General features: G+C 37.2%; 1 protein-coding gene across 4 annotated transcripts in view; it reads left to right on the forward strand.

The window, feature by feature from the left end:
- The window catches only part of DCLK1 (doublecortin like kinase 1), a 257,750-nt gene that overhangs the window by 180,274 nt on the left and 56,467 nt on the right, over positions 1-21,009 (forward strand). For 2 of the 4 annotated variants that reach the window (XM_074859814.1, XM_074859813.1), the window contains exon 6: positions 9,527-9,621. In XM_074859814.1, coding sequence (XP_074715915.1) covers positions 9,527-9,621 — 95 coding nt within the window. Of the gene's footprint in view, positions 1-8,464; positions 8,597-9,526; positions 9,622-15,556; positions 20,411-21,009 lie in introns of those variants that run through there. The other 2 variants (XM_074859817.1, XM_074859816.1) reach the window with 2 other exon arrangements.

Below are 21,009 nucleotides of genomic sequence, written 5' to 3' on the forward strand. Positions count from 1 at the left end.
ATGTACACATTTCACTATTCTGCCATCCAGTAGGCCTAAAAATACTGCCTGTTTATTGGAATTATGTACCCATGACAGTAGCAGAATAGAGAAATTACCAGTACACATATGAGCAAATAATTTTTTTCATGTTGTCTACATTAAACATCTCAGTATTAGAGAGTCTCCTAAATGACTGGTGCACAACTGTAAGTTATGCTTTTGTTGTCATGTTGTTACTGCTAAGTGTATATATACGTGGGGTTTGTATTCTGTGCTTTTAAACTGCTTTCAGTTCATCTTTAAACTACTGTTAGGGGGTTTTCTTTCACTGGGGATAAACATAAAAAATACTTGAGAAAAACAGTAGATTCTTTGCTCAGGTCAAAGGTAATACCTACACATTCCAAAAATAAAAAGATGTATCATTTTGTGAAGAATTGTATGATAAAAGAAAGTTGAGAAAGGTAGGGATAAAGGGCAGGCAGAAAGAAAGCATTATTGATAGTGTACCCTTGAGAAAAAGCTAAGTGAGCTGTTTGGAGAACAGTGTGTTGCTAATTAGAAAGAATCTGATTACTCTTGTTTGATTCTTGCTGTGTTTTGAAAACTCTGTACATTCATGCAATGCAAAAGGATCCGATGCCTGCCTTGGTCATCAATTCGTGCCCATATCAAGATAATACACATAGATAACTACATGGGCCAAAAAAGGAAAGTTGCATAGACAAAGATTATGTTAAAAAAATGTAAAAATCTCAAAGTTGGATATTAAAACTGATGAAATCCTAAAATGAAGAGATATCCTTGAGTTACCCTTAATTCTCTCCTGTATGCATCTATAGTATGGTATTGTCTTTAATGTAGGTATTCAACATTATTTTTCTTCTCATCCAGCACAGGATTCATCATTTTTAGAGTTAATGAAGGTAGAGTCTTTGGGTCATTTTCCCATTGTTAGATAAATGGATGTGTAAATGAGGGTAGGAAATGTAGCCAGTCTGCTTTGGTTTAAATACCATCCTCAAGAACTGTTTCCCTTCTTTAACACAGAACTTCAAGTGGTAAGTGAATTAAGCCAAGCTTCGGCTTGAACTAAATGTTTATAAATGCAATAACGTCCATGAGTCCCTTGTTCTGAGGAAATTATGGGGTGATGAGCTTTCCCAAATTTGTCCCAATAGCTTCTGAAGTTGCTTACAGAAATCAAAGGGGTTATTTTGAGGGGTTGGTCAGTTTGTTGGTTTTCTTTAATGTCTGTGTCTCATTTTCACATCTCTAAGTTTGGAGCAATAACATTTTACCAAAACCAGTGCTTTGAAGATGAATTCCGTAATGTTAACAAATAATTTTCAGAAAAAATTCTGTTTGAAGGCCCTCACCCCTAATGTGTAGAGCTTTCTGTTTCAGTCTCACCTTGTGGTGGCTCTGGCTCCTGACTACGTGAGGGAGCAAAAGGACCCTGAGTGTCCCCTGTCCTTGGCAAGCCCCCAGCCACTGCTCATCTGGTGCTGGGGGCAAAGGGCTCTTAGTGGCATTCCCAAGGGTCTTGGATTACTTTCACCCTTTGGAGTTGCCTTTCTCCCTCCATGCCTGTAAAGGCAGCATCTTTGGTGAGCCTGAAAGCCCCATAACAACACTGTTGGGCTTTGCAGGTACATGGCCATGGGAATAACAGCATGGGAACAACAGGATAGAAAATACTGTCCCCCAGGCTTCAGGGTTGCAGAGAAAGACCCTTAGTGATACCAGAGGCTACACTAGTGCTCAGTGCCATGCAGGTTCAAATCTGTACTCTGGTTAACTGAGGGCAATGAAATATGTGTCAATTGGGAATGGGAGACACTGTCCTCACTGTTTCTTGAGCTATACAATCTACAGTGATCAAAAAGGCTACATCTGCTTTTACACCATTTCTTGACATATTTAAGAGGAATGTATGCCTCTCCATAGGTGATGTTCACCTTTCTTCTGTCCTTGCTTTTTCCTTTTTTTTCTTAACAGAGCATATGCTTAATGTGCTTATATTTTCCTGGTAACCTCCCTGGCTCCTGAGAGCAGATGCATCCTATTTTTATGTAAAAACACAGAATACTTTTTTCTTAAAAGAGTATGTGCGACCTAGGAAGGTCTGTGGTAAGAGCTGACTTCTCCATTTTTATATGTTTTGTTCAGTTTTTTATTTACATCTGACTCTGTTTCAAAACAGTACCACAAGACAGAAATCTCGCTGCAGGAGGATTGCTTTCTGTTTTTTTACAAATGCGTTTGAGGTATTATCTGCTTCAAAATGCTTTCAGTCTAGTTAGAGAAGAGAAGCAGGGAACAAGGCAAAGAAGAGAAACAGAGAAAGGTAGCGTGACCTCCCAGGCAGGCAGAGGGCTGAAGTCTGGTTCCAAGTGCAATAGATAATCCTGCCTCTATTTAATTTTCCTGATGCCTTCTTAAAGCCTGTAAAACACTTTGATGGGTTTTTTTGTTGGCAGCAAATATTATTCGGGAAAGGACATCATAAAAGAGACGTTGATTTTCAGTGAGACCGGGTATTGGCCTGTTGCTGGTAACTGAAATTTATGAATTTCTGACGGCTATTCAGTAACTGTAGGCTTCTGTCCAGCTACTAATTAACACCATTGGTGGCAGCCTCAGTGCAGGTAAAGAGGTAAGAGATTCAAAGAAAGCAGCGCTTACTTCTTCATGATCATTGCTTTTAATCAAATCAAGAGCAGCATGAGATGGCTGGAATTATTGTACTCTTGGTCCATTAAATTAAGAAAAGATACTGCATTTGGGTGAACTATGTTTTAGCCTCTGAATTCCCAACTCTAATTTTCAGGACTTGCTCTCAACAGAAGTAACTACTTTCTTTTTTTCAGTTGGAGCACCTCCTTCAAAATTATTTCCTTCTCAGTTCTCCTCACTTCTGAGCTATCTCCTATTGCCCTCAAAGTATAATCCAAAATATTTTGGATGCTTGAAATCTTATTTGTAACAGAGATTCAGGTTTGGTGTTAAGAAGAGTTATTTAGGAGTTTCAGTTATTTAGTGCACAAGTATCTATTTCAAGAGTAACGGGATTGATACATACCTATTCCGAATGATGAAGGGAATGTATGTGAAGAATGGATAGAGTAGGTTATATTACCAAAGGCTGTGTGTTTTTTTAAAAAATTGCACCTGGGAAAAGAAATTGTGAAACTACATGTCAAACTAAAGCCTGATCAAAACTGTAGATGGTCCCTAAAGAGAAAAGTGTTTTAGGATATGGAAATTGGATCTTACTGAAGGCTTCTCTAGAGCAGATGCTTGTGCTTTCCTCAACTAGTTAGAAAAAAAGAGGTAGATGTGTTCCTCTGCGAGAAGATATGTTTTCATTTAGTTTGATAGTTCATCCCCAGACCATTATCCAGAAACAACTCTTCTTCAGCCACCTGACTCAAGAAGGTCTTTTGGATCCCAAAGGAAGGAACATGATGTATCGTATTGTCTTTGGTGAGGTCACGTGTTTTTATTCACCCTGTTATAGGTACTCCACTGACAGCTTTCGTAATAAATACGCTGAAGTGAAAATTTCCTGAAGCCAAGAGTACAAACCCATGGGACCGATGGAGTCATCCTACAGACCCAGGAATTTCCAGATGATTTTTACTTTGATCCTGGCTTCCTTTTAATTTTTTATTTATGGTGTTTGTATTTGATACTAATAATTAAAAAAATAAGGTTTATCATTTTATAGCTTTCATAAGTTAGTAAGAGAAATAGATTTGGTTAGACTGAACAGTTTGACCCTCTTAAAGGATTAAAAAGTTAAATACTGAATGAAGAAACATCCTCAGAGTTGATACTTCATTCACACAGACTGATTTGCGAATCCTAGTCTTTCTGATTAGGCAAAACAATTCAAAAGAGACATTTTTATTAAATCTTACACACGTGTAGGTGCTCCTCAATTAGGTATTACATGAAATTAGCAGCCAAGATCATAGATATCAGCTGTACTCTGATGAAGTGCAGAGAAAAAAAACAAGAGGCACTTACCCACCTTCTGAGGCTACAAAAAAAAAATATTTGTGGATTCCAGGGAGTTGTATTTTCAAGGAAGGCTCCTGTCTTCTGAGATATTGGGCATGTCTGCAACGTCTATGTGTCTGCAGGACTTCTCTGCCTGATAGTGTGGACATGGCTGACTTCAGGATGAGATAGAAGTGCTATAGTGGGCACTCCATGGAGATCAGTGAGGGCTGAGCATGTGGCGGGTTTACAATCCCTGCTGAGCTCTGCACTGCTTGGGTTACATTGTGTGGCTACCACAGGTACCAGTTACTTACAGGGACTTGGGTGTTGGTGGTTCCTGGGATGCGAATGTAAACCTGACCTGAAGGTGATCCTTTCTGATGACATTTCTAATCTGTTGATCTGTTGATGCGGTGAAAGCTCTGTATGGGTCTGTTAAGCCTTGTCATCATGGCAGTTCTTCTTGTATCTGCCTAACTTCTTGACGTAAACTGTAGAAAAGATTGAATGTATAATGTGCAGTTTAGCACCAGTTAAAACTAAGGTAGTACTGATTATTTGGGATTTTTCTCAACCAGTTGCACGCTAAGGTAGAACCTACAAAGCCTTGTCTTTACTGGGGAGTGATAATGAGGGCACTTGCTTAATGTGGTGCTCTGGATAAACTGTCTTTTGGAGTGAAGACAAAAATGATGAGATGTATACAAGTACAAAAGCAGAAGGAACGAAAAGGCAAGGTATGGTTTGTTCCCCAACTACTCTGTAACTATATAATCTTGCTAACACAAAAATGTTTTGGAAATGACAGTGACAAACTACAGGAGTAATTGAGACAAGGTCAAGTAGTGATCTCACATCATCTTTTTCTAGCTAACAGTTGCTGACACACATTGTTGTGACTTCTGTAAATCATTTTTTAGTTTAGGCTGTCCTAGTCATGAGTAAGTTGTGGGTGCAAAAAAGCCTGCACCATTCCTTTCCCTTAGTCTCCTCTTTCCACCTCACACACACTTTTGTGTTTGGCAGACCACTTTTGTAAACTCACAGAGTCATCTCTACAAGTTTTATAGAGTACAAGATGCTAACACATCAACAGGCAGTTTTATAGAAGAGCATGATTTTAATACAGTGCAGTGACATTGGCAGCTTCTCAGACTGGCACTTGATACTTTAATTCAGCCTTTCTCACTTTTTGTTTTTATTACTTAACAAAAAGATACTGTATCAAAATTTATTTATTAGAATGCCATCAAAGTGCTTTTTTTACAGCATTTTCACTAGTTTATAAACAGTATGATATGAAGACCTATATTGCTTTTATCTCAGTAGATGATGGTATCCAGCTTTAGTGTTCTATATAGTGGGGTTTTCTACCTTCGTGTGTGTGCCAGGTGCTGGAAAAACAAATGCAAAGAGAGGTTCTTGCCCTGTTATGCATCCTCAGCAAGAGAGGACAGTAAGGAAAGGAGTTCACAGCTAAGCAGTTGTATACCGCTGCTCAGAGCAGCCACAATAATTTTGTTGTTGTTGTAGCTTTTTAATATATATTTCACCTGTGAAATTTTGAATGGATAAATGTTTTTCATGAGACGATGGGAGGGCGCTGTGTGTTAAGCTGAAGTCCCTGACCCCTGCAATTCTATGAATAAAAAGTGACAAGAAACCTCTTGCCTCACTTAATAACATGATTAATCACAACAGTGATTTACCAATTTCAAATGTCTTTATCTACATCAAGGTTCCTTGTGGGAACATGTGCTGTATCAGTCAGTGAGAAATGCAGTGCACATACCAGACAGGAATGCAGTTTCCAACCAGAATGCATTCAACCTAAAAATGGATTTTAGGTCAGTTTAGACTATATTCCTGTACTTGTCAGGAATGCATTATTATTAAACATTATAGATTTTATTCACATATTTGTTTCCGTGTTGTCTGGTCATGAGCGACATATGTGAGAATGGTGTTGTGTTTGTAAATGGAGTTCAGGAAGGGGATCAGAATCAGTCCAGTCTCTTTGTGCTACACAGCACCTAATACCAACTCTGCAACCAAATTTGCAAATTCAGTACAATGACTCACAAGGAACTAGAGACAGAGGTGGAATGGCCAGCAAGCCATAAACATGAAGATAAAAATGAAGGGCCCCTGGAGTGGACTGGGGAATTATTAGGAATTACCATTTCTTACCTGTTGTGATGTCTGTCTTAAGCATTACATTAATATCAGTAGTAATAGTTATATATATCTACAGGTATACAGAGCACCCAGAAGATAGACATGATGTCCACAGAAAGTTAATTCTGACAGAACTTAAAGCCTAAGTAGGCAAGTGGTAGAGATTACATGACTTGTCTGATGTTGTGCAGATGCATATAGAAAGCTGGGCATAGAACCCATGTCACCCAAGTCCCTGTTCAGGTTGACTCCAGTGTAGACTCTGTGTGTCCATCAGTCATCAGAGGTTATTTAATGGAGTTCTGCTCTTGGAATAAAATCCACCAAAATTGGTAGGTGGGGAGAATTTTGATGATTTTGCTTCATTACCAGCATATCCTAAACCTCTAGGTATGTGGGTTTGTATTCATCTTGCCTAGCTTTAGAAGTCTACACTGCAGTGGATGCTCGTAGTACATTCTTCATCAGGTCTGTTTTAGATGGTTGCTTGGGGATGATACAACTCATGCTATGACAACAGCTGGGTTAAAATAAGGTCTGGAAGACTACTTCAGATTGGTAAAAGTAGTCTCATCCCCAGTGCTAATTGTCATCTCTAGAGTTTCCCAAACAGTTCTCCACGGAGAGTCCTTGTATACTCATGGAAATCCTGGTATGCGTTTTAGGTACTTAGCACCTTTGTGTTTTGGATTTGGGTAAGGAGGTGAGCAAACTCCACTTAAATCTCCTGAGGGTCTTGATCCGTTAATTGTGCTCTTGATTTCACATATTACAGATGGCCTACAGAAGCACAACTATCATAATTTTCCTTTTTAAAAAGTGCTGTTGGGGAGAGCATTGGAACTTAGCTTAAATGCTCTGGATACTTTGGTGGTGGCAAGTGAGTAATTTTTAGGGTTTATGATACTTTGTGGTTTCATCTCAAATAGATACTCATTAACATGGTACATGTGGGAAATAGATCAAGAGTCAAAGACAAAATTGCATCTATTTGTCTGGTTCCAGTTGGTCGCCTCAAGTCTTTGTCTTCAGGACAGAATCACGGCAATAGCAATTCTAAGTAAAACTAATGTTGAAAGTTACGAGGAAGGAGTAGATCTCTAAGGAAAAGGAACCAGTACCTAGTGCTACAAGGTTTATTAAAGTGTATCTGTTATCTTAATTTTTCTCGTAATAATAAGATGTAAGAATATCTTCTTGGTTTAAAGAGAAGGCAGAGCACTAGTCTTGTTAATCAGCAGTCTTGAGGACTAGCTCCATGTGAATAGTAGTAGTTTAGTATTAGTTTCTAAATAATGTCATAATTGTTTATAAGAAGCCCTTTAAAACTTCAGAAGTTTGAGATTCCAGAAAGCTCATTTTTAATGTCCTCATCTTTCCCTTTTCCTAAATGATTTCAGAAGTATTGATAATAAATTTTATTTTAGTCATTATTGGCCAGACCTATGGGGTATTTTACTGAATACTGTATGAACATCAGTGACTGTGTCCATATGCATGTGCTTTCCCCCACATGCTTAGTACGATATTTGAATTAGTGCTGATAATGTGCAAACCATTGTCCTCTGTAGAAAGAGAATTTGAAGCCTAGATGAGTGGAATGGTTTTCTAGAAAAGCAGCCTATTTAATTCACTTAGTGTATCTTCTTGTTCCTATGTGTTCCAATTAGTGTATCTTGTTGTTCCTATGGTTATACAAATATATTGCACATTTACCTTAAATAATGCCTTGCACAAAGTGATGTTGAGATTACCTTAGCAGCTAAGCACTATTAAGTGATCATTATTTATCATGCAGTATAATGTGTTTTATTGATGTGTATGGTGTGGCACGTGTACATTATGTGTATGTGTACTTATAATGTGCGGGCCCAGTATTAGCCAGTGAGAACAATGTATTACGTAAAAAGTGAGAAAAATCTATTAAAAATACCTATTGTATTATCCAAAGGAATTAGCATTTGCTAGATTGCCAGTCAGCCAAGGTTTTACAAGAGTTATTGTCATTTTGATTTTCAGATGAGTCATTTGGTATATTGCCCCCAAAGGCACCTCATTATGATTCAGTGCACAGCATTAAAATTGCTTAGGCTTTCGGGGCTCCATGGAAAGCGAGTGGGGGTTGCAGTGGCTCAGCGTTGTGAAGCAGCAGCATTATGCTTAATTGACACCTTTGATGTAGCCCTAAGACAGCACCTGCACCTCCCACTGCTGCTCTGAAGACGTCAGCCTTACGCAGAAAAGGCTTCTGCTTATGAATCCTGCATCGCATTCAGCTCATTCTGTGAGCAGCCCCAGCTATCCTTAGCTAATCCCATTGCTTCTCAGTTTGGCTACAGCTTGGCTTAGTAGAGAGCAGGAATTTTGCTGCTTGCTCTTATCAGGTTAAACAGTAAGATTTTGTCCATGTTAGAACTCATAGAAGGTAAGTCAAATGCTTTGTTGATATCCTAGTATGTAAATATTCTCCTAAGATTCAGAATCTGGGAATCTGATTGTTGATTCTTTTTTTTCTGGTGCTGACAAATGTGGACTGTGATATAACAGTTGCTTGTTTAAGAATATTTACATACATATGTGATACACGCTTTGTAGTGTTTCTATCAGTGCTTCAGTGTGAACATTATTGATAGCCTCTTGTGTGATTAGTTTGTAGTAGAATTCTGTCCTCTGCTGGTATTGTTTTGTTAATTTAATGGATAATGTCACATGCATGCAAAAGATGCTTCTAAAATGATAGACACTGACATATATGAAGGAACCTACTTATTTGAGAAAGTGGTGCTTTGCTGTAAGTTAGACTTGAGGTGTTACATCCAGTTTATTTGCCTCTGGAAAGCTCTTCTGGGTTTAGTCTGAGGTGATGTTTGGGTCAGATAGTATTGCAAAAATCTCTTCAGATGAATGAGTGAGAAACAGCAAGCAGCTGATTTGTTCCTGCAAACAGTACTGCTTTTTATTTTTGGTGGGTAGCACTTCAAGCCATAACTAAATGGAATGCAAAGGTTTATATATGGCAAGTGTCTGTTAAGGTTAACAATGCACCTTGCTCCCCATCAGTTTCAAGCACAAGAACAATGCAGTTTAAGAAAACAGGATCATGTTCTCTGCCATTGACTAAACAGTCTTTTCAGGTTTGTTGATAATTTGCTTGCACTCTGTGTAAAAATTGGCTTCATGAGCCAAACTCTGAGGAAACAGTTCTTTTGTGAATTACTTTATTTAATGTTTAAAATACTAAGTAAAACCAAATTAATATATTCAACAAATAATTAAAAGAAATATGTTGATTTAACTGTTTCTTTGCTTTTAATAATGCCTTGTGTTTATTTTTTTCAATTTATCATCCTTTTAGTGAATGGAACCCCTGGTAGCCAGCTTTCTACTCCCCGCTCTGGGAAGTCTCCAAGCCCATCTCCCACCAGCCCAGGAAGCCTACGGAAACAGAGGGTAAGGAAATAAGGAAACTGATTTCTGAGCATGGCTGGGGAGAATCCGGCATAACCATTATCCAATAGCCTTCTCCCCACTGATTGCTTATGTGTAGAGTCATAGGGTGGAAGAGCATGGATACAGTCCTTGTTGTGTTTGTACAACACTCTGAAGTGGCATACATCTGTTCTGTGTCTGTCAAAATGATAAGTATGCTGGGACTTGGTTTATCCTTGAGGGGAAAAACAGGGGTACCTTTCTCCTTTGCAAAACGGGGGTTTTTTTGTTTTTCATTTTCCATGGGCATTATATCACTTGCAAAACCTACAAACAGCTTTGATTTTGAAGTGAGGTGAAAGAATGTGCTGCGGAATTTAGCTGTGGATTAGCTGTGATATCATAGCCTTGTGCAGTGAAGATACTATCAGTACCAAGGCAGCATGAGACTTGTCAGTCACTTTGCTGGACCAGAGTTGTTAGTAGCAGTAGGTTCCCTCTAGTTATCATGTATAGAGGAATCTACAGTGTACCTAAGCATCTAGAATTAAGGTAGTACCTATGTTATTGCTGTAACCCGCTGACAAAATATTACTTGTTCAACCCTAAAGGCTTCACATGTTGATTTAATTAATTGTATCTGTTCAAAAGCAATGGGACAGATGTCTATGTTATCTTCTCTTCTGCTATTTTCTAAACTGTGATCAGTTCTCAATGAAAGCTTCCCTAAGGCAGTACTCTGTATCTCAGACTTGTTTATAAACACAGTTTGAACACATGCTTTTTCTGCCTTTTCAGTTTTTAAATAAAGACATAATTTGCGTGTCTCAAAGTAAGAGGATTATGAACAAAATTGGCAGTGCTTGACTTTAGGGGCTGGTGCAGACGTGATTCTGCAGATATCGAGATCAGGAATAGCTGTAGCATGGCACGACTCCCTTGTAGCCTGTGTACCCTTCTTCATGTCTGGTGGATACCAGGGAGCTGAGGAATTGTGCCTGCCCAAGTCTTACCTCAGGCTGGGATACAACCATGGTTTATGCCATGTCTTAGTTTATAGTTATGGAAGCCAACTGTGATCTTGCAGTACAGAGATAGTGAGTGAGCGGCAACTTGAAGCCTCAGGGTAGTGTCATAGTTTTCATCATCTGGTACACAGAGAGTAAAGATGCAAGTTTCAGTTGGGTAAGCTGGTACTAAAACCCTCTTGAATGCAATGCCTTCCCTACACTTGTTTGTTCCTACTGTCAAAGCTTATTAATGAATCATTAATAAGTCACTGAAGAGGGAACAAAGTGTCTTCCAAATGAATTATACATTGGTGATGTAAGGGTGTCTGTTTAGATCGATGATACCAGTATACAGTGGATTTTCATTTGCTTTTCATTGGTAACTTTCCTAAACTTCCTTCCCCACTGCTGATGCTTCTCTTCCTGCAGTGAAGAAATATTTTTCTGTTAAGGTTTCTGGATGGGTGAGTGGGAACTATGTGGTCATCACCATTAGACACAAGAGGTTTTTGGCCACAAGATTTCTGACTTTCAAATGTGAAGAGGAGAGCATATGGGCTTCTTCTTACCCAGGTTCCCTGTGTGGAAGTGTAACAGGATCACTGAGTGGCAGTATTACGGATGCAAAGGGCTGTGTAGTGGTAACGTAATCACATTGCTAATGGTATAGAAAATAAATATTGAAGTAAACTACAGGAGAGACAAGACATTGTTAAAGAGTTTAATTCTCTTCTTGGATATTCATATCCAGTCCCCTTGACCTCGGTAGAGGACTTTTCGTGCTTGTCTGGCTTTATTTTAGACAGATTTTTTTCTTTTTACCTGACAAAACATGGAATACGTTAATGTAAAAATAGATTGCAATCATGTAAAAATGCATTGCAATAATATTATTTAGGTTACAAAATCAACTGCTCAGAAGTTCAGGGATGGAAACCTTACACTTGCTCTGAGAATTTATTTCAGCTCCTTTCATGTTTAACTTGTGAAGTGAATGAGCTAGAAGTTCAGTGTAAAAACATATGACTCTGGCATTATAGGTCATAATGTGTTTTCCAATGACTAAATTAGTTCTATGAACAGGCATTAAATAGTGTTTACTAATCTTAATTTTCTTGTTAGCAGTATAATTGGTGTTCTGTTTTGTCTTAGTACCATCTTTTGTATGTTGCTATTTAAATTTTATTTAGAGGATACGTTATTTTATGTACCATATTGTCATAAACCAAATTTGAACCCAAAGCATTTGGCTTTGTCTTCAATGGCTTCAGCTACAGGGCTGACAAGCCAGCTGCAGGAGAAGGTTTATTCCCTAGGAGGTTATGGAAGTGTTGGTATCATGTGATAGACCTACAAGAGAGAAGAGGAGACTGATTTCAGTGCCTGCCTTGTCCCCAGTGTTGAGAGGTGAGGTATTCCCGCCCCAAAAGAAACGCATTGACTGCTAGAGCCACAGTCTGGGGTTGAAGTTGATGGCTGGGTTTCTGACTGGTCTGGGTTTCCCTCTTTACATGGAATTTGAGGGAGCTACTGCTTTAGAACTGAAATAAGTTGCTGGGTCCTGGGAATGCTAGCTCAGTTGTGTAATTTGTTTTTTCTCTGCCCCCCCCCATACAGTTAGAGTTAGAGGAGTGCCTGTTCTCTTGTGCCGTCAGGTACATGGGGATGCCAGTGGTGCGTGCTGGGTCTGGAAGGCGATAGGGAACGTTGACTTTAGCATAGCCTGATTCCCCTTGACGTAACTAATCAACCAGCAATTCAGCATCCCCATCCGAGTGCTGTGAGGAGTTGTAGGCTTGGAATGATCAAACTGCTGAGGGGTCTGGGCAGGCTGCCAGCATTTTTCCTAGGAAGTACAGGTGAGGGCAAGTCATGCTTTTGAATTTAGAGGCACAAAAGCAAGGTATATCCACAAACAGAGACATTTCTCCCTGTGAATAGTAAGGAACTGTAAAAATAATGGAGATGGTAGAATTTTCTGAAGAAAATATTCCTTCTAACCTTGGAGTGCATTAGACAATTTAAAATAAGGATCAATCATCTTGCTGACATTTTATCACTCACCTTTTTAAAAAAATAAATTATGGCCTTTGATGTAAGCCTTTCCATTGATGTAAATAAAGCTAAAATGGTGCTGTGGTAGGTACATACTCAGGAAAACATCACTCTTGTAACCCTACAGATAAAATTTTGTACCCTCAAAAGCCAGAACATAAAAAGATAAAGTTTTATCCTTTCTCACTTGCATATGTATGTGGCTGAGTTGTTTCCAGAAATTCAGAAATCAGTGAAAGTTACAGTTTTATAATTTTGGGTGAAATTCAATCTATATTTGAGGGAAGTAAGATTTGAAAGATTAATTTCATGGGTGTAATATAAGGACTTGAAAGTGAACTAGAAACCATTTATCAGCTATCTGAGCTAACTGACAACCAGTTACCAGCTTCTGAACATTTTAACTTGCAGGCTGTGTACTATAGTTATGCTTTCTTGTAATTTAATTCTTTCTTTATTCTTAAATAGGAAGTTAAAATTTTTCTTTTAAAATTGTTATGTACTTAATTGTGTGTTTCCACAGAGGATTAAAACACCTGAAATTCAGGTTTATAGCAGTTGAAGTACAGCACTATTGTGTTGCACATTCACATAGTTCCTACCACAACACAGTACGGTTAATGACACAGACTCAGAAAAGGTGACGTGGCAATCATAACAATAAATATATACATAATAGCAACCCCCACATTTTATTTAACTAGACTTTATAATACTTTATGAGCTTACTTGCCTACTGTCTTGTGTTCAGAGTCATTACTTCAGTGGACACATTCTATACTTTATACCTGATTTTCTGTTGCTCAACATTATTTTAAGTGTTTTTTCTACTTCCCTAGAGATTAATCTATACAATAATAAAAACCTGGATTTAAGGTACCTCTTGACTAATTAGACAAAGAAGTTGAATTCTATGTATATAAGGATTTTTTGAGTTGTATCTGGCCAAGAAGTCTTACTGATTCAGCAAGTTTTGTCTTTTTATTAATCTATGCAAAATAATAAGTATATTCTCCTCATATTTTTCAGAAATACAGCTCTTTGGATAATTATAGGCAAGGAAAATTCTTGCAGAAAGGAAAACTTTAAAAACATTTGAAGTATTTAAAAGTATAAGAAAAAGCAGAGAATATGATCCTGATATCTTCTGCATGATTTTGCTTTAAAACAACCATAGAGTTATTAAAATAAACACAGAAATATTCCCTAAATATTTAAAGTCGGTTCTCACAAATATCTTCTTTGTAAGTTCTGAATGCATATTTTTTATATTCAGAGGAGTGAGCAGTCACCTGGAAGATACTATTCAAAAGTTTGGGGTGATACTCTCGCGAGCAAATCAAAAGAATTTTTTTCTGTACTATATATTAGAAATTCCCAAACTGTATATGCTCAAAATAAATTTTAATAATTAACTAGTTAGTATTCAGAATGAGATGGTCTTATCTGTTTAAAATTCTTCTTTTGTCTAGATTGTTCACAACAAAACAGAAATGTATTTAAGATCTGAATTTTCACTCTGCCAGTCTAACATGTCTGCTACTGTATGTACAGATGCCCATTGGCAGAATACATGCAGAATAAGCATTCTAAGGGAATTAAAAACCCCTTTAAGGGACTTAAATCTCCTTTATATCATGCCTGCAAGTAAAACATAAACCTGCATAGATTACTGAGATCCTTGTAAATTTGGAATTTGTAAAGCATTCATTTTAGGTAGTCCTTATTTTATAGTATAGCTTTTAGTTCTGTTTATTTTTTGTCTCAGTTATCTTTCTGTGATTTAAAAAAAAACAAAAACCCCCAAACGTCAACCCTAAAGCTGGATCCATCAGCCTTCCCATTCCCACGTGCTCTTGTATTTCGTCTTGTAGTTGTTTTGTTGTATTTCATAAATGTGTTCTGTACTTAAAAGATCCCCCAAAGCACCTTAAAGATATCAGAGCTTGGCTATGAGGTATGCTGGGCACCTGCCTACTTGGCACCCACCTACTTGGCACCCCTCTAAACTGTCAGTTATGCATAATTCACCTTAAAAAGATAGTACTCTGTCCTCTACCACATCTCTTTGCTGAACTTTCTCTTTCATTCAGTGCCACCGTGTATCTTGGCAAGAATTATTGTGCTGTGTAGGTTGGATAGGGCAATGTATCATTCCCTAACACCTCTGGCATTTGAGGATTATCTGATCCATCAGAGGATGCTCGGAGTGGGTGTTGAAAAAACGAAGAGGATCCGTACACTCAGACTCTCCCTCTGCTGTCATGAGCTGGTTGCTTGGCTACCATCAGAAAGAGCCAGTGACAGGGGGATTTTACACGTTGCCTTTTTACACATACACACAGAGACAGAAAAACTGTGGAAAAGAGATACCATTGTCAGTACAGTGTAGGTAACAGCAATATTCAGTATCAGCATTCTGGGGCTCAAATGTTGCTGGATCCATGATATATCACCAGTGGGTGGCAAGTTTTGATTACCTTATATACGGTAAGCACTTACTTTCCTACTGCTGTTTGCAAAACAGCAAAAAGGAAAATATATTCGCTTTAAGATTAAACTCATATTGCCAAGTTTCCAAACAATTAGGAGATTCTCCAGAATGGATAAATACTGTTTTAATAGTGTTTAGTAGGAAAGAATTAAAGAAAAAAAAATAATTGCCTCTTTGAATATGTTGTACGTTGAAACTACAGCTTTATTTACTAACCATCTATTTGTTGATTAAAAAATGATTATATGACATTAAGCTAAAAATCTGAGTATCTAGAATATGTGTATTTTATGTTAAACAATATCTTCTGGTCCACAGTAACAAAAAGAATGTAAGACAGTTGCAGTGCAACAAATCAAACACAATAAACAAATCTATACTGCACTTCATCTTACAGGACCTGTATCGCCCACTCTCTTCGGATGATATGGATTCAGTAGGAGACTCAGTGTAAAAGAGAAAATGGAACAATGTTTATGGTTTGTGATTTGGTGAAGGTTTAACATTTTTAAAGAGAATAGCTGCTAATTTACAGTAATAGTGAATCGCACAAAAGAGTTTTGCATATTTAATATTGAAAACATGGGGCCAAATTAATTCTAGTGTGTGGGGGTATTTTTGGCTTTACCTCTGCATTTTAATGCAAGAATTTGAAATGAACGAGCCATTGAATATGTCTATCAAATACAAAACAGCATTGTGCACACTTTAAGGAATGAAGATTGGATAAAGTGAATATAACGCACAAATCTGTAGTGGGCACATTTATGAATAGCACTCTCTTTATCATCTAAGGTACTGATTATATGTTCTGTTTTTACCATAGGTATCTTTATTCATTTTGGTATGAACAGTTAATGAATACTTTGCTTTTACCAACGAATAGGTAAAATGCAGAAAAGAAAAAACCTGCCATATTAAACTGCTTGCACCACGCTGTCTGATCCCAACATGCACATTTTGAGCACTCTAAATTTAGTCTTTTTATCTAAATGAAAACTAAGAAATCCCGTATGGTCACAGGACAAAGAGTAAATTCTTTCAAAGCAGTGTCCAAGTTCTGTTCACCGCATTACCATCTGACGACTGTAAACAGAAGGGTATTCACAGGCAACATGAATGTTTTACCTGGCAAGAGCTGATAATACTGATCATCTGTGTGTTGCAAGTAAATATGGACAGAATTCTAAATGAGGAAATACGGGGGCCTGCTGGCTAGCAGCGTCATCTGACACACGTATGATGACACCTTTTGGAAAAACACATTTTGCCTGAGAAACTAGTGATTATTTTCACTTAAGGACAGGAACATAATTTTTTATTTGCTGTAATAAGACATTTTATGCTTTTTAAAATGAAAGCCTGCAGAAATGATGGTACTGTAAATCATCCTCCTATTGACCTAATTTCTCTGTTTTCATGATTTCTAGAGGTGGTCATTTTGTACAGCATGAATATGCAAAACTCCTTTAGTGTTAAAGTAGGTCACGCATTATAACCAGTTGCTTAACAAATATTTACTAATTTTATTTGTTTTCTGCTGCTTTATTGTGAGAATCTTAGACTAATTTACATAATAGCAATATTTCCTGTCGTATATTGTATATTGCTTTAAAATTTATCTGTTGTATTTAAGCCCATAGTGTAATGATCACACACTTTTACTGTCTTATACCTTTCCTTTCAGTATCTCATATACTAATGATTTAAGAATTAGAAATTAGTGTGATTCTGATCCTCAACAAAAATCTATAGAGATTATATTTTTGAGCTGCTTAGTGTTAATATATTTTGAAATCAGCAAAATTTTCTTAATAGCAGAAAATGTTTAGCTGCCACATGCCAACTTTTAAATGTATTGAAATAATTCCTTTACACTGATCTGTCCATAATAAAATTCAACACCTGGAAAACGTTGGCATGTGATGTTATGGCTTCACTGTATCAATACCATTTTCTTTATGGAGGATATTTGCAAAGAGAACAAAAGGGCAGCAGAATACAAAACTTACCTTCTCTGTTTTCAATACTTGGTTCCAGTATCACCTGGAGAAAAAGTCATTGATCTGGCAGGTTTGCTGAAGCAGTTAGGTCATTCCCTTTTAAAATGCATGTTTCGCCATTCTTGCTTCAGACTTCAAATCTAAAACTGTTCCCAGCAGCAGGAACAATCCCCCCTCACCATCCATGATCCTAAGGCTGTCCTGTTCTACTGAAAAGGTTCGCAGCTGTGAAGTTACTTGCATTTTTGCCTGTTATGAGAGAATGTCTTTGTAAAATGCATTACTTAATCCCAAGAAATGCTTATTATGTAAAAGTGCATTGGGATCAGTTTCCAAAAATTCAGACGACTCCACCAGACTGAACAAAATACTTACTGACGTTTTGAAAATTGTTTTTTCCTGTAAAGAAAATAAATTGCAGGAATTTTATTTTTCCTCCCCTCTCCCATATAGGCTACTGCTGCTTAAGGCAGTTTATTAAGAATGTTTGTTCTGCGCAGGGAACACAGATCGCCAGCAAACCTGAATCCCATGGCTTTGCTTAGCTGTGGAAAAGAAAAATGGACCGTATATCAGTAATTGTTATCATAGCAAGTTCTCCATCAAGACTGTTTCAAAGAATATGCTAGTCCATAACATTTAATCATTTCAACATATGACTTGTATTAAGGGGCTATTCAGGGGCAATATGTATCATTAATATTTCATTTAAGGAATGAAAGTCCCTTAGAGATTGAAAAGGTACACTGTTTATAGACTTTGAGGTCCCTTTTGTGTGGAATGTAATTCCCATTATACATGAGCAGAAATGAAATGTTTCTTTTGAGCAAGACCAGAAGGTTTCAGTTTATGGGTGAAACTGAAATTGTGTTTCTTGATGCTGTAGTTCTGCTTGCAACAGCACAGGTTTTAGTTTGTTCCTAGATCTCATCAACTTCATTAAATAATGGAATAGCTTAAGCAACTTTATAGTGTTTGAACCTCTTATAGTTCTCTGTATGCTGCATTATTTATGCCTACTCTAAGGTGATTATGATGTAGCTGAAGAGTCTTATATAGATTTTGAATGCTTTGCTTCCCTCTGAGCTTTATGAATACTTGTGATTACTTCCCTCATGCTTTCTGCAACTTTCTGGGGTTTTTTTAATCTCTTTTCTTCTTCTCTTATGCAAGAAACAGTTCACATGTGAAGCACAGAATGTGTATGTTTATATTTATACACACACACACACATAGATAGATTAATGACTTTGAAACCCATGCACAGTTATGTCACATTTGTGGCTTTAAACAAACACATGGGGAAAATGTATTAATGGGATTATCTGGTGGGATTCGTATAGCTCTGTTAAAGTCAGTGGAGCTGCACCAACCTGTACTTGCTGAGGTTACTCCCCTGAGGAAGTCTGTACAATTTTAAGAGATCTCATGTACAAACAAGGGCTAAGTTCTGCTCAGTTTGAAGTTAGTGGCAAAGCAACAATTGACTCCAAGGTGAGAAGGATAGGACCTTATACACAAACACATATACAGAGACAAAATATTAATCATGAATCATAAATTTGAAATGGTATTATTTTGACATGCTCAGACTGTCTCCTCTTGAACTGCACTGTTCTGCAGTGTATTGTCATGCAATATTAGAAGTTCTTTTGTTGAAATCAGTAAAATCTTTAACATTCATTATCCAATGTGAAAATTGCTTTTCAATTTGTAAAATAATTCAGCAACAGCACGTTATATTTAGTTATTTTTCTCTTTAAACCATTTTCACAGGGCATATATGGCTGTCAAATGAAAATTCTGGGGCATTAATATTGTGGCTATAAATGTATATTATAAGAAAGGATACATAATGTTAAATAGCCTTGAAGAACACCTGAGTTGAGATTGTGTGGTGTAACAATTGAAATAAATAATAGCGTTTGCTTTTACAGTTTCATACTTCACAATGCAATGTGAACTTTGTATAGTGCAGTACGTTACAAAAAATGTCCTCCAACTCTAAATGTTAAAATGAATTAACAGTAATACAGAAAAGAACCTCTGATCAACCCGTTTACTGTTTTATCAAAAATAGGACAGAAATGAACAAACAGAAAATCTTCATGGTGCTAAATTACCTGGTCACTCGATGAATACTTAGACTGATTAATGTTGTCTGTGCTTTTTGTTGTATCCAGTAATGGTATACAACCAAATACAAGATTGTTCTTTATTTAATCTTCACTTTCAGTTTATCTGTTAGTGATGGTATAAGAACATGTAACTATGAGTGATCAATAGAAAAATAACCTTACTTCATGCAGCCAGCAGTAGCTTTACAGGCAGAGCAAAGCAAGCAAATCACGCTCTTTGGAAACGGGTGTGCTGTCCCCCCAGGAAGCCCCTCCATTCAGAGAGCAGGGCTTGCTGAGCAGAGCAGAGGCTATTCTGAGCCGTCTTTGATGTCGTAACACCTTTCAGCTGGCTTGGTTTGCCTCTTTCACCTTGCACCTGATCTCAGACTGGCTGAGCACCCTAACTCCCCACGGAAGGCAATGGATATGTAGATACATGTGTTGTGTGTGCACACATTAGCAAAGAGTTAAAAACACACGCAGTGGACACATACAAATTTGTATGCATTTTAATGTCTGTGTTTACGCATGTTGATTATATTCAAATTTGCTTAAATTAACCCTCAGCAGTGAAGTATGAAAAGAGCTGTACTGTATTCAGCATATACGTGTTGTCTGATGTTATATGAGGTAATTAGTTTGTGGTTTGCCCTTCAATACAGTGTTTTGGAATTTGGACTCTAGTGAAAGAGGAGCTAATGATGTTTGTGCTAAGGCCTCTTCATTTTGTTAGTTGCACTATGATATTGTAAATATTGGCACATTTACAACATAAGTTTAAGGTTTTACAAAGTTATGCATACAATTATTTTTTTTAAAGAAAAGCTCTTGGATATTTGCTTTTTAAAATATACCATTTTTGTATTAATGTGATGCAGGAAACCAAAAAGAAAGTTGTTGTTTTATCAACAAAAAATGTAAAACTTGCAAAAATAAATGCCGATGAATGTTTTATTTCATATAATCAGCCGAAGAAAATCACCGTCATTTTTATGCCATTTTTCATCATACTGTGTTGAATTTGTGTTTCATATTTGAACATGTCATCCTGGTTGCAATTTGTTGTTTCGCTAGATTTAACATAACTGTAGATTATTGTAAGCGATGTAATAAATATATTTAAAAAATACACACTGTTCAGTGAGTTTATTTTGGAAACGTGATTAACAGGCTTTAAAAAAATACTTTCAGGTGGTATTACTTGTTCATTTTGGATCAGCATTGTCCATCTAACAGTTCACTTAGTATAAACATATGGGATTCATGCATCCTAATGGGTTCCTTTAAATAGTAGATGCATTCAGTGCCTTTTTAAATAATAAGCTTTGGGCTTTAGTGTGTAGATGCAAAAGAACCTTCAAGGAAGAATTTGGTTTCTAATGGGTCTTTTGGAGACAGTAAATATACCTGCCTTGAATTGCTTATGGGTAAGTTCATGTGCATGCAACGGGATAGATCTGAAGTATGAAGTGGGAAATTAGTAGACTATCCAAAGCAAGGTACCAGCTCCCTGCTGACAACTCAGCTACAGCAGCACTACTCTTAAGACAAGTATTAGGAGAATAAGCCTGTGAAAAGCTAAGAGTACTGAAACATACCCATGTTGTTTTCTTGATATATCTTTCCACTCTTTAAAAATACATATCTATAGCTTAATTTTATTTTTTGTTTGGCGGGGGTGGCGGAAGAGAGACGTTACAATTTCTGACATGTCACCTGCCAGATTG

The sequence above is a fragment of the Strix uralensis genome, chromosome 2, assembly GCF_047716275.1.
Source record: "Strix uralensis isolate ZFMK-TIS-50842 chromosome 2, bStrUra1, whole genome shotgun sequence".
NCBI lineage: Eukaryota > Metazoa > Chordata > Aves > Strigiformes > Strigidae > Strix > Strix uralensis.